This window comes from Dipodomys ordii, unplaced genomic scaffold, assembly GCF_000151885.1.
Source record: "Dipodomys ordii isolate 6190 unplaced genomic scaffold, Dord_2.0 Scaffold67, whole genome shotgun sequence".
NCBI lineage: Eukaryota > Metazoa > Chordata > Mammalia > Rodentia > Heteromyidae > Dipodomys > Dipodomys ordii.
In genome coordinates this window covers 8,564,602-8,582,801 of record NW_012267283.1, presented here as the reverse complement: position 1 = coordinate 8,582,801, position 18,200 = coordinate 8,564,602, and the positions used below count along the sequence as shown (strand labels likewise).

Sequence of the window (18,200 nt, the reverse complement as noted above, 5' to 3'; positions counted from 1 at the left end):
GACTGAATAATAAAAACAAACAATAAAGGAGGAAGGAGTCATAAAAGAATAAAAAGAGAGGGAAAATGGGAAGGGTGAGGCACGTTCTTAATTCAAATGACTCTTTAGGAAAATGACGCTTTTACTTACGGTAAGGTAGAATCACAGAGATATCTGCCCTGAAATGGAAGATGTGCTGGCCCCAAAAGTACGAGCAGGTTGTTCAGGATGTGTTTTCCAGTTCTCACCTATGTCTTGTATAGAAATGTTGCCTTGGTTTCTATGCATCCTCTGATAGTGTGGCAGCAGACCCTGGGTCTCTCTACAAGCCTTGCTGTGATCTACCTTTCAGATGGGAGCTGCATATTATTTGCTGGAAGTTTTCTATAACAGATGTTACCAGGCAGACAAGCAAGCACACACTCCCAGCGCCTAGAGTATGCTGAGCCAGGCACACAGGCACACATGCACTTGCCAATACGAACACCAGAAGATGGAGGGAGTGTGCTCTGAGGGACAAGCGTTGTTCCCCAGCCCTGCTAACGTCTCTGTGTGGCCATGCTGTATTTTCAGCTTGTCATCATGGCTGGGACAGTGCTACTTGCCTACTACTTCGAATGCACGGACACTTTTCAGGTGCATATCCAAGGATTCTTCTGTCAGGATGGAGACTTAATGAAGCCTTATCCAGGGACGGAGGAAGAAAGCTTCATCACTCCTCTGGTGCTCTATTGTGTGCTGGCTGCCACCCCAACTGCTATTGTAAGTACAGAAAGAGACTTCCTGCTTTATTGTCAGGTACCAAAGCCTATTTCCTGTTCTGTTTTTTCTCCGCTTTGCTCTCTTCTTGGGCAACCCACCAGCAATCTGATTAATGGGATTCTATTTTAGACAAGCAGAGTAAATAGAGCTCTGCATAAAAACTCATTGAAACAGGTCTTGTGTTTTGTAAGTTTTTCTTTTACTTTTAGCATCTGGATTTAAAATATGTATATATTTATACAGTTTAAATAGATAGGCATATATATTTATGCATATATTTATATATTAAATATAATACGTAGTATATTTTAACTAGTATATAATTAAATATATGTTTATATATAAATATATATGTATGTTTTTAAAAAGCAAGAGTGGCATAATTCAATAGGAATGATTAGATAAAGCATTAAGTACAGCTGCTATGCTCCTAAAAAAAAACAAAAATAAAACAAAACTGGAGATTGGTTGCATTCAGACAGTTTTGACAGTGAGTGCAGGCTTAGCATAAAGACTGGATCACGGTGGAATAAACTCCCCTTGGCTGGTATCTCTTACAGTTCTGATTGGCTTTCCAGAGATACCAGCGGTGAAGGAAATCTCCCTACCCCAAGCTTGCTGTTATTTAACAATAGTTGTCATTCTTGATGATTTTGACTCTGTCCACATTCTATTACATTCAACTCAATTGCAACCTTTCCTTCATTTGTTTCATTTTATCTCATGACACAAAAAGAAAAAAAAATAGTCAATCCTCTGGGAAATATCTAAGGGTTTTAACCCTTAGATATATTTACTTTGAAAATGATATTTCATAGAAATCTTAAAGTAAATATTTCTATATCACACATGCTACTAGGATGTACTCATTACAATGAAGTCTTAGTTTCCATTCTGTCCTTTTCCCAACCCTTACTCACCTCCCCTTTCCTATATCCTTTACTTTCTTTATAGGAGTCTAAATACTGACTTGAATGCTAAGGAATGTACTGATACTTCAGACATTCAGTTCCAATGTGGTTTTCAGTTTTCCTGGCTCTAGGGAAAAAATATAATTTTAAGAAGTGATGCAAACATCTGTACATAGCTTTTGAACTTTTCTACTTGTCCTACACAGGTACTAGTTATTGCAAATAAGGGAAGCCATGGGACCTATGTTTCTTTGGGCCTGGCTTACTTCACTTAATAGGATTGTTTCCAAGTCTTTCCACTTCCTAACAAATGGGGTGATGTCAGAGTGTTTTAATTTATTTGTATCATTTATTCCAGGCTTGACACTGTTCCCCTTTAAATAATAAGACTATGCTGTAGAGACCAAGGACAGCAATGATAAGCCAAACCATGATATTTCAGAGTGGTTAAATATACAAGCTTTACAGTCCAATATACCTACATTTACATCCTGGCTGTGTGACATTGGGCAGGTCACCTCCCATACTTTGTATGGGGGGATAATTGTTATGAGACTTAGAAATGCATTTGTAGAATGCAGGCTACAACTTTAAATACTATCTTTATCCTTGATTCACGTTCCAGAATGACATTAATTGAGATGCGGATCCAATGCTCCAAAGGGGGAATATACACAAAATATTAAGAATCTTCAGTTCCTATCTAGCTGTTGATCATGAAACCCTGCTTCAACTTTACAATTCCTGCTTCTCTGGGTGAAAACTATGACCAGCAATACTAACAAGACTCCAGGCATGTGTTTAGGATTAGCCCATCAATGACAGTGGTAAAACAAACATCTTATAATTTATATATATTCTACACAGTCTTTGACTGATACTCACAACAGCCAAATGAAATTGAAAAGGGTCATTCCAAAGAAAAAGCGTGTGGTCTTTGTTTTTAAGTTGAGAATATTGAGACTCAACTAGGACAGATAATCTGGTGAAGGTTCCTAGCAGTTCCATGCACAGTTGGACAAAGAGCCATCCATCTGGTTCCATGCCTGTTTCCCTCCTAGCAAAAGCATATTTCTAGGAACCAGGGCTGATCATGGCAGAGAGTGGTGCTGTGGCCTTGAAACCCTGCTAATGAAACTTCATCTTCCCTCAAGGCCTATAAATAAGTGAGCTGCTACAGGACATGAAGCAGAACTCTTCTAATATTCAGGAAATGTCCTGGCAGCAAGGAGTTATGTTTATTTCCACCCCATCACACCAAGGTATAGCTTATTCAAGAGCAGCCTTTATTGAGCCAGTAGATCACAGATCCCCAGGCCCTTCCTCAGCACACACTCCTATATCAAAGCATGAACCCTTTTCTGTTCTTACCATGCAGCTTCCCCAGGCTCTCTCTCCCTGGAGAGGCTGCTTCTGGTAATTGTGTGTATTCCCTTCATAGGTTCAATTTCCTCATCTTTCCATCAAAGAAAAGGTAAGGCTAAATGATTTTCAACTTCTTTCCAGTTCTCAGATTCCATGGGAAGGAAAAGAAAGAGGAAAAAAAAAGAACATTCTGATTGCAAGTCTTTACACATGGATTCCCAACTCCCAAGTCACAGTTTTCTGTCTGGGGGGTTAATTTTGTTCTTCCATCCTGAGCCGAGGGTTCCACAGAACTATACAGCTGCTTGTTTGTTTGTGTTTTCCCTCCTGAAACTGTTTTCCATTTTCTCTAGAGTATGATGAATGCAGGCCTCCTTGTAGGTAGTTGTGTGGGCCTAACTAATGATAAATTTGTAACTCAACTTGGATTTGCCCTTGACTTTCTATGCCTCTTCCAGCATGTTGGCAAAGGAAGAAGCGGCAGTCTGGATTGCATGTAAGCATCAACATCCCCATCACAGCTGCCGAGATGCACAAGACAGGCACAAGGGGAAAGACACTGCTGTTTGACCTGTCGTTTCCTATTTCTCCTTTTGTGCTTTTCTGTCACAAAATATCAGTGTCATATTTAGATAAAGCCACATGGGGTAAACTGTAGAGGGCCAGCACCACTAATGTCCTAGATCTGTAGGGAAAGTTAGCATGTGATATATCATGTCCTGAACTGTTTATCTGAAAGCAGGAACCTCCATACTTCAATGAAATCTGGACAGCATGCTCTGACCCCCTGAAAATTATGGAAAACTACTACGTAGGCCTTCAGAATAAACTGGCACATTCAGAGTTAAAGGACCAAACTGTACTTGGATAAGAGGATTTACTCAGTGGACAATCTGATTTACCCTGATTTTATCTCAGTCCCAGAGCCACGAGGCATGAAAAAATAGCTATTAAACCTTTTTCTTGGCCTCCAAATGAAGTGACAGGGGAGTATTTAGTGTTGAAGCAGCAGAACATTTGACTCCTAGCCCAAGAGAATTGAAATAGCTCACAGATTTCATGCCAGTGTGCATAAAGGCACATGCAAAACACATCTGCAATTTCCTAGGAAGAGACAAACACAATTTGATAGAAAGGCCTGATTTGAAGGAAGTTTTGGAATCATCATTGGGAAGTGTCTAAGCACTAAACTTATAGCAAATATAAAAGCACACTGCAGATCACAAAATGAACTCAAGAATGCAAATCTGTTGGCTGGCAGACAAGGGCTGCAGCTGTTGGAGGAAAGGAGACATTGTAAGGCCATGTATTCTCTCATAGTTTGCTCCTGAACAAGCTCATCATTGAAACGCCTTTTAACATTTTGTAGTTTACATCCTTTTCCTTTTTGTATGTTAATCACATGACTACTTTAAAAAAATTACTATGACTACATTCCCTTTTTATTTACAATTCACATTTTCTTCTGGAAAAGACATATAGATATGCTACTGTAGTTTATAGATTTAAGCAAAACAAACTGAAACTCGATTCAAAATCATTTAGAGGGGCTGGGAAGGTGGCTCAGTGGTAGAGCGCTTGCCTTGCATGCATGAGGCCCTGGGTTCGATTCCTCAGTACTACATAAGCGAAAAGGAAAAAAAAAAGCCAGAAGTAGCACTGTGGCTCAAGTGGTAGAGCGCTAGCCTTGAGCTGAAGAGCTGAGGGACAGCGCCCACGCCCGGAGTTCAGGCCCCACTACCGGATCCCCCCCCCAAAAATCATTTAGATATTGTTTTTGCCTGCCACAATGTCACAGAGACATATTTTTCATCTTCAAGGTGTTCTACATAATATTTGGTGACCAGACATTTGTGTTAAGGAACTAGATAATTTGCTTCTTGAAAAAAAATTATTTTCCTGTAAATATATGATGGTCAATTTACTGGAGATTACAGTAATGGTTACTGTTTCCTGAAAGACATAGTCTAGATAATTTTTTTACATTCCTATTTCTCTTGTACTCATGTTCCAGAAAAATGAATAAATAAGAGACAAGAGAGAACACTATGTTTTAGAAATAAATAGACAATACCAGTTTGGTACCATGCCTTATATCAGGTATCACATAAGGACCACTTTCTGAGAAGGTGAATTTGTCTTTCATAGTAACTGATAGGAATGACCCAGGATTATACCAGATACTGAATGATGTGATATTCAAAATGCCATTATAGTGTCTACTATTAAAGTTATGAACTTTAAAAGGTACCACCAGACTCAACCCAGCTCCAAGCTTCAGACATGCAGTATAAATCTGATCTCTTGTCTGCACCATCATCAGGCCAATTTCAGGATCTGGATTGAGCAACAGGCAGGACAGACTTCAGCTGCACACCAGAGGCACACCAGTTGTAATGGGGCTGGGCTTCAAACACTGCCTAATACTTCTAGATGGACTGACTGGATGGAGTAATCCAGTCACTGAAGACTATAATAGCTACTTGTTTCTTTAAATGGACAGACAGTTGACACATGGCCAAAAGGAACAAAAACAATCAGGGAAACAAGATGTCACTAACAAGACAAAAATCAAGTGCCTGTGAATGATGCTAAAGAAATGAAAAGGTATGAATTGCCTGAGAAACAATCATAAGATCTTTTTTGAAGAAGCTCAATAAACTTCCCAGAAAAGTGGAGAAACAATCCTCAGGATGAGGAAAACAGTCAGTGATTAGAACATGAAATTCAATAGTAAAGACATGAAATTTGATAGTAAAAATTCAAATCTCAGTCCTTGCGATGAAAATGAATGAAATGGAAAAAATAACACAGAGCATTAATAACAATTTATCAAAAAGAACACAGAGTTTGTGAATGCAAAGGCATGTGTGAAAATATACAGTCATGAGAAGAAAGAATGGCTAGAAATGTGAAAAACCTGTAGGAGCTATGGAGTATGTCAAAAGAACAAGTTTTGAAGTCTTAACTACTTGGAGAAGGAGAAGAAAAAGAAAATAATAGAAAGTTTATTTAAAGATATGATAACTGAACAATTTCTAAAGCTAGAAAAAGTGGTAAGATACCCAGCTATAGGACTCCAAAAGTTATTAATCAGATGCAATTAAAATAGGATTACCCAAAGACATATTACAGTCACCCTGTTCTCAAACTTAAAAACACAGACTATCTGATAGAAAAAAATTTTTTTGGTCAGTCGTGGGGCTTGAACTCTGGGTCTGGTTGCTGTCCCTGAGCTCTTCAGCTCAAGGCTGTGCTCTACCACTTGAGCCACAGCAACAGTTCCAGTTCTCTGGTGGCTTATTGGAAACAAGAGTCTCATGGACTTCCTGCCTAGGCTGGCTTTGAACCACAATCCTCAGATCTCAGCCTCCTGAGTAGCTAGGATTACAGGCATGAGCCACCAGTGCCCACCTCTGATAGGATTTTTTTGTGTGTGAAAATACTGTACAGAGGGGTTACATTTACATGGGCAAGATCATGAGTACATTTCTTATCAAGCCTTAGTCATATAGTAGTCATACAAAACTCATCTCATAGTAAGTACACACATACCATGGGAATGGAGATATAGATCAATATTCCATGCAAATGAAAACCAAAAGGAAGTTGAAGTACAGGTTGCATATTTCTTATTCAAAGTACCAGTGAACAGAAACATTTCAGATGTGCCTTATTTGGGGGTTATGGAATATTTTCATAAACTGTGTCTGCAAACCTAAAATTCTCCAAAATCTCAAGCTTTTGAGCACTAACACTTAAAAAGCTTCATAGTTTAGAGCATTTCAAATTTATTAGTCTTTAAATTTGAGAAGTGAGTTTGTAACTCTACTTATTCATAAAAGTCTGTATGTCAAAATTCGAAGGAGACAAAGAAAACCATTACATAATGGTAAAGGGGGAAGCTCAGCAAGAAGATATAACTATTGTAAATACCAAACGTTGAAGCAACTAAGTCTACAGGGCAAATATTAAGAGATCTGAAGTAAGATATAAATTGCAATGTAATCATTTCAGCATCCTACTTTTAGCAATGATAGATATTCTAGTAAGAAATCAAGAAGGAACTTCAGATTTAAAACTCCATTCTAAACCAGATACATATAGTAGACATTCAAGGTTTTCTGATCACCATAGAATATATGTTCAATATAAAGAAGATACTTTTGGGGTTTTTTGTTTGTTTTTGTCGGTCATGGGGCTTGAACTCTGGGCCTGAGTGCTGTACCTCAGCTCTTCAGCTCAAGGCTAGTGCTCTACCACTTGAGCTACAGCACCACTTCTGGTTTTCTGGTAATTTATTGGAGATAAGAGTTTCACAGACTTTCCTGCCCAGGCTGGCTTTGAACCGTGATCCTCAGATATCAGCCTCCTGAATAGCTAGGATTATAAGTGTGAGCCACTGGCGCCCAGCTTTAAAGAATATATTTTTATCACTATAGAATACATATTCTTCTGTAATTTATGCAAACATTTGCAAGGTTAGAATGTGTCTGACCACAAATAATTCATAGCAAATTTAAGAAGATTGAAATCATGGCAAGTATTTTTGTGAACATAGTGGTATAAATCTATAAATCAATAGCATGAAGAACTTCACAAAATTCACAAATACATAGAAATTAAGCAACATGCTCAAGAACAACCAATGGATCTGTGAGGATACTAACAGAAAATTTTACAGTTTCTTGAGGCAAACAATAATAAAGAAAAAAATGATACCATAGCAACAAAAACAGCAAAAGCGGCTCCAGTAGTAAATTTTATGGCTAAAAACATCTATTTTATCTAGATAGAGAGAAAACAACATAATGTTCACATCAAGGAACAACAATAACAACAAAAGAAAAGCCCAAACATATTAAAGAGAAAGATATGTAAATGTAAGAAAGAAATAAATGAAACATAAACTAGTAAACAAAAGGAAGATGTCATGTGTATGTGACCATCACATTGAACACCTTTTACAATTAGTATATACTGATTAAAAAAGAAATCATCATGAATTTTAAATGAAGCTTACTAAATGAAGTATATGTTATGATATTATAGATTAAGTAACCCCTCTGTACAACATTTTTACAATAAAAACATACAAAAACAATTAAAATTCTAAAAACCAAAAAAAATAAATAAATAATGAAAGCATCTACACAAGAGACAAAGCAATCACAAAAGATATGGGCAAATGACACTAAACTGAAAGACATCTTTTGTTCATATGCTTTAAGAATTTTTTTATTGTTATTGTAGAGTTGCTATGCAGAGGGGTTACAGTTACATGAATCAGGTAAGAGTAATGGGTACAAGGAATTTATATTTTTCATATGTCCATATTACTAAAATCAATGTTCAGATTCAGTGTAGTCCCTATCAATATAACAATGACATTCTTCAGAGAAATAGAAACAAATCTTAAAATACATCCAAGACCACAAAAATTCTCTAATGGTAAAAGACAACATGAGTGAAAAGAACAAAGCCAGAGACATCATACTACCTGATGTCACAGTATTAGACAAAGTTAAAGTAGCCAGAGCAGCATAGCACTTGCACAAAAACAACTATCTAGACCAATGGAAAAAAAGATTTAAAAAAAAGCATAATCAAAAGTGGGGAAAACAGTGTGCTTTTGTATAGTATTAGGAATGTAATATACTACTGGATATGTAAATATGTGTGATCATTATGGAAAAAATATGGAGCTTTCTGAAAAATAAAATAGAATAATAAAAAATGAAAATAAAATAAAAATAGAACTATCATAATATTTAGCAATTTCAATTTGGGGTATGTAATCAAAAGAAATGAAATTAGTATAGTAAAAAAGAGGCAGTGAATGAATCTTCTTTAAGATGCTTATTACCAATTAACCAGTAAAGAAAAAGCCAGAACTGGAGGTATGACTTGAGAGATAGAGCACCAACTATAAGCATTGTTTTTAATATACTTGTATTGTGTGATTTTTTTTGTTTCTTTTGTATGTTCTTCACACCCCCATCTCCCCCCTCCCATACAACCCCTGTTTTCACTGTATTTGATTCCGATGCCCTGCATCTTGTATGTACATTTTTCTAATTTGGGGAGGGGAAGAGGAATAACAAAATGCTGAAATAAGGATACCGGATGACCCATTGTAACAATGAGATGTACAAGACAATATGTTGAGAATGAACTTTACAGCTGTGGGGGGGGAGAAGTTGGGGAGGTGGGGAGGGAAGGGATGGTAGGGGAAAAACAAAGGAGGGGGTAACAATGCTCAATAGGAAGTACACTCATTACCTTACTCATGTGATTGTAACCCCTTTGTATAGTATCTGTACAATAAAAAATACATATTAAAAAAATAAAAAGGCATGTGAGAGCACAACTCAGAGTTTAAGCCCTAGTATCAGCGTGCTCATGCGCGCGTGTGTGCACGCATGCACGGGTACACACACATACACACTCACAGATTGATAGCTATATAGATAGATACATAGATACATATCATATCATCTAAGGACTCTGGGCAGGACACAATTTTAAGGTACCTGACTTGCAAATGTGAAGCTCTGAATTCAAACTCTAGTGTCACCAATAAGAAATAAGTAAATAAATAAATAATAGATTTTTAAAAGGCAACATAGAAAAATGATGTACTATGCTTCAGAGTTGTTTATGTATTTGCCATTTGTGTTTCCATATGTGAAATACATGTATCAAAATACGACAGATGCTCTCATTACTTTGAGTATATTTACTATTATCTAAAGGTTATATGTTGCTCCTGGCATTAGCTGACATAGCAGGGAAACCAAAATACACCAATGGAATTCATTTGTGTTTCATTCATTGCCAGAGCTAGTTTGGCCTTGACCATTTGTCACTGGAGGACTCTCTGATTTGCCATGATTAATAGAATGTTTGCTAGCCAACAATCAGAAAGGCCCAAATAGGCAAGGCAGCCAGGAATGAACACATGGAGAGTCCCACATGTCCCAGCTGCTCTCTGGGTAGTGATAGATTGAGACAGAGTGGAGTGGCAGAGGTACAGATGGAGAAACCCTATCATTGCCAAAACCAGAGTCACAAATCTGCCACCATGGGCAAAATGGCATCCAATATGGGCTGACTTGACAGAAAGAAGAAAAGACCCTTTATCTTCATTCTCCAAGTAGAATCAGTATCTATTGAGAATGTAGGACCCAAAATAGTATTCTATTTTCCTCATGGAAGATAGATGTTCATGAAGCTCACTCATTAGATATAAGAGCTGGATTGTTTCACTGGCCACCTTTGTGTCCATTGTAATGTCACTGAAAACCAGGAGTGGCTCGGTGCATTTTGATGATAAAATGAGACTCCTCCCTTGCTCTTTCCTCCTTCCCCTTGTTTCCTTCTTCCCCTTCCTTCCTTTTTTTCTTCCTTCTTTCTTTCCTTGTTTCCTCCTTTTTCCCCTTCCTTCCTTTTTCCCTTTCTAATCTTCCTTTCTTCCTTTCTCCCAACACAACTTTGTTACTTATTTCTAGTGACATTTCTGGGCTTTTGATATAGTTCTAAGGCAAGCAGTGCTTATTTCTTTTCATATTATCAGTTCCCGTTTATTTGTCAGTTTGCATCCTGTCTCTCTAGTTTACTTCTTTTTTTCCTTGAACTCAGGGCCTAGGAGCCGTCTCTGAGCTCTTTTATTTAAGTCTACCACTTTGCTCTACCATTTTGAGCCACAGCTCTACTTCCAGTTTTTGAGTGTTTAATTGGAAATAAGAATCTCACGGAGTCTTTTCTGCCTGGGCTAGATTCAAACCCCAGTCCTCTCCTCTGAGCCCCCTGAGTAGCTAGGATTACAGGTGTGAGCTACTGGCACCCAGCCACTTTACTTTTTAATCATATGTAATTTCATGTATTTCTAAAGTAAAAAATGGACTTTTTTTCTGTCTTACACAATCACTCAATGTAAGACATGTAGGATTTGTTCCACATACAACAAGCAACTCTATCTAGTACATGCCTATAGTTAAACTCAGTTATGACCCCCTCCACCTGGAGATAGCATCAGATATCATGAGTTGAGGACATAGTCTCCCAGTCTCACCAAATCTCAAACCACTCACCTGACTGATAATTCTGAGAACTACAAGTCAGGATTCCCATGATTCCCTTCAGGTCCAATCCATTTGCTAGGCCCACAGAAGCCAAGGGATGACTTGACTAATGGACAGTTATACAGATGACAGTCAGATGAAAATCATGTATAGGTCACAGCATAAGGAAGGGAACCCAGAACTTCATGCCTTCCCTACCAGGTCACACTCCAGGAACCTCCATACACTTAACAACCCGAAAGCTCTTAGAACTCCATCTTTTGGGATTTCATGGCAGCTTCATCACATTGGTATAATTGATTATCAGTGATGAGCTCAACTTTCATCCCTCTCCCCTCTTCAAAGGTGGAGTGAGGATGGAAGGTACAGTTCTCTAGTCATATGGTTGATGGCCCTGCAACCTCAGGCTCCCCAGGAACCTACCAGAGTCACCCCATGAGAATCAGGGGCTCTGATCACAATGGTCTGAGTAGCTCTGTTTTTGGAACTGGGGCCAGAGAATAATATGAATATTGTAGAGAATAGCATCTGTTCATTTTCAGGTTCTCTTTATTAGTAAGACCTTTAAGCAATCAAACTTTTATTCATTCACTAAATGTTAATTAAGCCTACCACATGCCCGAATCTGTTCTAGGCAATCTATAGAAAATCTATGTGGAAATAATTCTCCAAGCCTATCACAGTCAAATCAAGAGTGACATATATACCAACAGCACCTGCGATCTGTTGGGTAGAAGTCAGCATAGTGAGCTATGCAATGTGCTGTAAAAGCTACAGTACTTTGGGGGGGGGGGGTCCTCCATTTTCCTAAGGAACGCTGACAAAGACATCACCAAAAGTAATGACATTTCCCTGGATCTGAAAAAGATAAATAATAGAAATTTTTCTTCTTTGTAGTCTGGTTCACTAAACCATGTATCCTCTGAGGTCTTCATTAATCTAATAAGCTTAATTCACTCAACATTAAATAACTACTATGTACTTTATATTAGGCCAGGCTCTGAGGTATACCAGATAAAAATAGAAACACAAAGCAAGAGAGTAATATAAATAAAAATACAACAACAGTCTGTAGAATCAGGGAAGGCTCCCTCCAGGGGAATACTCTTTCATCTGTCTGAGCATGCATATGTCTAACCCCATATGTTCATTAAGAAGAGTCCTGCAAAAATGCCTGTACATTAGGGATGAACAAAGCCCTTTGGCACTTATTTTGGCAGAGATATGTCTTGCAAAGAAACGGTCTACTTAAAGCTTTCCAAATATGTCTACATGGCAAAACATCAATTCACTGTTAATTGCAAGGAATATTAAGTGAAGAGCATTTCCAGCCCTGTCCAGCCATTTCTAGACATCTGCCTGACTGCCACGTCTTGAACTCTTCCTTCCTACTTCTTACCCCATTCTAACTTCTTTGCCTTGCTCTGTGCCAGCCCTGAACACCTATCCTGCCCACAGACTACCTGTGTCTGGCCTGTATCTTTGACTTTAGTAGGGCTCCCTGGTGAACTTCACCAGATGGACCTTGGGGATCGTGTTTTCTGCACCCCATTTTTGTAGGGGCTGGAGTCAAACAGAGTCTTCCAACTTCACCCAAACCCTGTCACTTTTTTAAAGTATGATAAAGCTCTAAAGAAGGGTCTGTGGATTTAAAAGCTAAGGATCATTTTGTTCAGAAAAAAAAATTATTCTGGCTAAGAAGTAGACATAACAAATTTACTGTTAGACCAAATACTACTGCTAAGGATCTTTAAACGGCATTCTGTCAAAATTGTTAAACTAGCTTATTACCCTCACAGTCAACAGAGGCTGTAACTTTTATAGCTCTTCTACCCTAAAGAGTTCTTTTTGGCTTCTCTCCCTTCCCTATTGGTTTCTCTAATGTCAACTTGGACCACCACTGTAAATTGCAAGGCCACCTGATCCAGATTTAGAACGTCTGAAGGGACATCTTATGAATCAAGGAGCCCTTCAAAGGCCTTGATCTACTATAGGATTATCAGGGACCCAGTAGCCTGTAAGACAGCAAGAATATTTTACTACACAAAGTTAAGGGACATTGGTTCTTTTCTACCCTTCTAAATAGAATTGAAAGGAAAGCATGACTTATTAAAGACCTAGTTACACCCAAAGTTCTTTGCAAGGGGTGGGATCGTAAGTACAAATGTTAATGAGCTTTAACTGGAAGAGCAATAGTCTCTGAGGACAAACTGGCATTTTTCCACATGGTCAGATAAGAACTGCAGTAGTAGTCCAGACCAAGTACTTCTGGAAGAGGAGATGCAAGGCTCTTCTGTAAATAAGGATGGTGTAGTATAAATAGATAACAAGCATCTTCTGGCAAAAATTGGGGTGTATTTGACATGAGGGATGAACATTGACTTGAACAAACCTGGCTTTCCTAAAGGAGAAACCAGTTTCTGAGCATTTGGTCTTTGTAACGTATGTATGATACGATCTGGCTTTACTCGTTCTTTGGAGGAGGATGTACTGGAGTTTCAACTCAGGACATTGTGTCTTCGAGGCAATGATCCCCCCACTTCAGCCATGGCTCCAGCCTTTTTGCTCTGATAAGTTTTGAGATACTATCTAACATTTAGCCCAGGACTGCCTGGACAGCAGTCCTCCTGTTCATACTGCTTGTATTGGCTGGATTCACAGGCGTACACCACGATACCCAGCTTTTCCTGTCAAGACTGGGCCCACAAACATTTTGCTCAGAGCTAGCTATGAATCATGATCCTCCTGATCTCTGTCTCCCAAACAGCTAGAACTACAGGCATGAACCACCACAACCAGTTCTTCCAAGTTCTTTATGTGTATATGCTCCTATAGATTATGTTCTCAGGTAGATGAAGTCTTTATTCACTTTGGAATCTGCCTTTCCAATAATCTGGCAAGGGGTGTGTGTGTGTGAGTGTGTGTGTGTGTGTGTGTGTGTGTGTGTGTGTGTTGGTACTGGGGATTGGGAACTGTCTACCCCTGAGAGTTTTTTGTTGTTGTTGTTGTTGCTCAAAACTAGTGCTCTACCACTTTGAGCTACCAATCTACTTCCCGCTTTTTGGGGTGTGTGTGTGTGTGTGTGTGTGTGTGTGTGTGTGTGTGTGTGTGTAAGTGGAGATAAGAGTAGTATTGACTTGTGTGCCCCAGCTGGCTTTGAACTGCTCTCCTCAAATTGCAGCCTCCTGCGTAGCTAAATTACAAACATGAGCCACCAGCAAAGTGCTTTTTTTATACTACCATGACAATAGTAATATTGATAATAATGACCCTGTTGACACTGTTGTTATTGATTTGACAACAATAACAACTTCATTTCCTTTTATAGTACATGTTTGCTGTCACTGTTCCAAAAATTTCTCATATATGTGTATATATGTGTGTATGTATTAAACAATTCATATTTATGTGGGTATATGTGCATATATGTATGTGCATGATTAAACTTATAATTACTGCTATCCTTATATCATAGATAAAACAACTAAAGCCCAAAATGGTTAAATAGTGAGAAAGTAAGTTAAGAATCATTAGAGCCAATTTTGAATCCTGGAAAAGCTGTCTTCAGTTCTTTTTCTTGACCATTACACTTGAGCACAAAAGTGACTCGATGAAAATATTTGAAGTACACTTGGTATCAAGGACACCTGGAGCCAATAGGTTAAGTGCAATATACTTTAACCACTGAAAGATTCATGTAATTGTAAAGTATGAGATACAGATGCAGTGAAACCACAACCATTGGCCTCATTCCAGCGCTGCCTCAGGTACCATCTGTCTGCATGTGACCAACTTCCTGACACCTGTGTTTCCTTGCCCATAAAGGGAAGGAAAAAAGAACACTTATAAATGACTAGCCATATGTTTTTCAAGGTATTATCATCTTCATCCATTCAAACAGATGTTCCATGATAACAAGTAGAATGTAAGGTATGGGAATTCTTAAAACATTGATCATTTATTTCTTAAAATCACAGGCCTATGAATAACAAAGGAAAACATAGTCTTCTTAAAAATGTTTACATTAGGATGTGAAGGGTAAACAAAAGGAGGAGGCTGCAATGCTTGGTAAGAAATGTACGCATTATCCTGCCCATGTAATTGTAACCCCTCTGTACAGTATCTTCACAAATAAAATAAAAAAAATAAGAAAAGAAAAAAATGTTTACATTAATGTTGGAATGATTAAAAATAGCATATAATGTGGGAAGTTTGAAACCCACTCCCAGTTCTATCTTGTCCCATCTATATGCTTTTGAGGACATTTATTGACTCCTTTCCAGAAAAACAAGAGTAATGATCCATCTCTAAGTGAGGGATCTTGTGAGCCTGTTGTTGTGCTAAAATACCTGGTACTGAGGTTTCAATAGATGCTGGGAATCAACTTTTTATTCTCTATTGATGGGCCTCAGTCTTTAGGCGTAGTAGTGTCAGGATTTGTTAAAAACCTATTTCAGGCCAATTTATTGTTTTAAATGGGATCATACTCTACTAGATTGGATAATAATAATTTAAAAATTAAGGTGAGATATAGACTGTGCTATCAAGGAACTTGTAATTCATGAAAGGACTTGATTTAAACAGTGTGTATTTAATTAGCTCCAGGAAACAAGAGATAAGTGCCCAGTAAGTGCTGGTGGGCAATCAACCATTTCAGTGTGGGAGAAAGGTACCACAGTAAATAAAATCAAATAAGGACTTATAATGCAAACAATGATAGTTTTTTCCACATATTAAATAAAAATTTATTGTGATAGGATGTTTAGATATAATGTCTTCTTAGATTCATTGGCTGTCTGAACTGTAATGCAGATGTTACGTTTCAAAAATTCAGTTCTGTCATGAGCTTTCTCATAAATTCCGTTACAATTTGTTGCTTCAATTTATGCTGTGTATGACAGTTGAATTTAGTGTCGTGCCCTGAACTCTATCTACTATGGTCAACTTGCTTTCTCTAATTTTTTCTGAAGAATTAAATACAGATTAGTATCTTAACTCCTCTTATCTCCAACATCATATCTTTACAAAGGACTCAATTCTCAGAAATTTTGTTTGAAAAAATACACACATATCTTCTTAATTCAACAACTCTCCAGCTTGACATTTCTTAAACATTCCTCCCCCAGATTTTTATTGGCGAGCTATCCATGTATTTCATAAAGTCAACGAGGGAATCCCTGCTTGCTGAGGAGAAAACAATTCTAACTGGAGAATGCTGTTACCTGAACCCATTATTACGAAGGATCATCAGATTCATAGGTGAGTTATCAGAACCCGTTACAAGTTTACCCCATTCTAGTGCCAAGTCTGACCCTTGAAGTAAAGATTTCTAATGTTCTTAACATAACCTGCAGAGCCCTTCATGAACTCAAACTCAAAAGGACCCTCAAAAGATTATAGGATTCTTTGACTCCGACTCTGTTCATATGTTGTTCCTGCCTAGAACATCACATTGCTACTCTCTTACCAGAAAAGCTATCCAAAATTCTACTCACTCTACTCATTCTTCAGAGTGTTAATAAAACATTACCTGTGTGCCCATCGAGGCAACTAGCTAATCTTGTCTTCTAAGCCCACATTGCATCTTTTACAGGCATTTACTCTATTAATGCTGCACCTAATGATTTGTGATTTGGGGAAAGCAAAGGTTGTATCTTGATGGTCACATCAACAGCTTGATGAACAGGACCTGGCATATAGATTTTTCAATGTGAGGGATAGTAGGGCTGTTTTTTGGTTTTGTTTTGTTTTTGGATGAGTATATAGCAAACACAGTTAAATCACACACACACACACACACACACACACACACACACAAACATACATACATACATATGACTAACACTAGTTACAGAAATTTTGATTCTTCAATATTCATTTGCCTCATCTTAAATTACCTTTATTAGCATTCTTCGGCTTAGTTCTAGGATATTGAAGTGTATACAAAGAAGGCAATTTCTGAGAGAAAGTCTGAGAAGTATATTCTAATATTATGTTGTAGGATTGGAGGTAGAGAAGTGGCAATGGTTCTGTTTGTCTTGAGAAAGATGACTTAATATTGCTCAATATCTATGGGGGTGTCCTTTTCAGCAGATGAAGAAAATGTACTATTTGGAATCAAGATATTTTAAATGTTTCCTTTGACAAAAATTAAAGTAAAATAAGGTAGTAATAAAAATGAATTAGGAACATTATTGCAAAGAGCTTAATTGTCTTTTATTCTAGCCCAATAGTCACCAAAATACATACAATTGCCTTTGGAAAGTGACAGTTATTTTAGATAACTATTCTAATTAAGCTGAAATGACACAACTTTTCTCTTGCACTTTATATAATTATTCTAAAATCCATTATAAATATTATTCCCTAGAATCCATTATAAATATTATTTCTCAACTAATCAGATTCACATTGCAAAAAAAGATAGTGGATTTACTATATATTGTTAAGAAAATACTGCTTTATAGCCAACAGTGAGGAAAAAGTGGGATTCTGGTAAGAGTTCATATTCCCTTCCTGAATTACAACTTGGCAGCGTATTTTAGTAGTGTCAGAAATATATTTTCCTACTTTAAGGTAAGAAAAACAATGAAACATGCTTCCTTTAATGTATACAAGGAAATTTGATGATACTGGTATGAAAAGGAGGATGGGTGAAAAAGGAGAATGATAGAGGGGTGATTATAATCAAGAATCATCCCTTACATAAATGGAGTAGTTAAAATGGGCCCCCCATACAACTAATTGATGACAATAAAAACAATGTTCTTTTAAACTCAAAATTCACTTCAAATAATGATCCTAAGGAAGCAGAGATAGAGAGTAATTTTATAGGCTAAAACTATTTTGTCATAATAAAAGTGATAAATATCTAACAAAATCCTTTTTAAATAATGCTATCAATAAAAGTTGCAATCTAAAAAATAATATTAAGATTATCTATGGTATGTTATGTGAAAAAGTAAAAACTTGTCTATATAAATATAAAAATGATACAGCCAGAGGGGAGACCAAGATGGCGACGGGGCAGTAGGGAAACGCCACAGCTCTCTCCAACCAAAAAGAGAGTTCGAGTTCCAACGCTTAATCTCCCCAAGAG

General features: G+C 37.5%; 1 protein-coding gene across 1 annotated transcript in view; it reads left to right on the top strand.

Moving 5' to 3' along the window:
• LOC105990779 (lipid phosphate phosphatase-related protein type 1) overlaps positions 1-18,200 on the top strand; it is a 118,227-nt gene that overhangs the window by 64,908 nt on the left and 35,119 nt on the right. The window contains exons 2-3 of the mRNA XM_013023260.1: positions 553-741; positions 16,228-16,360. Of these exons, the coding sequence (XP_012878714.1) occupies positions 553-741; positions 16,228-16,360 (322 nt within the window). The remainder of the gene's footprint in view (positions 1-552; positions 742-16,227; positions 16,361-18,200) is intronic.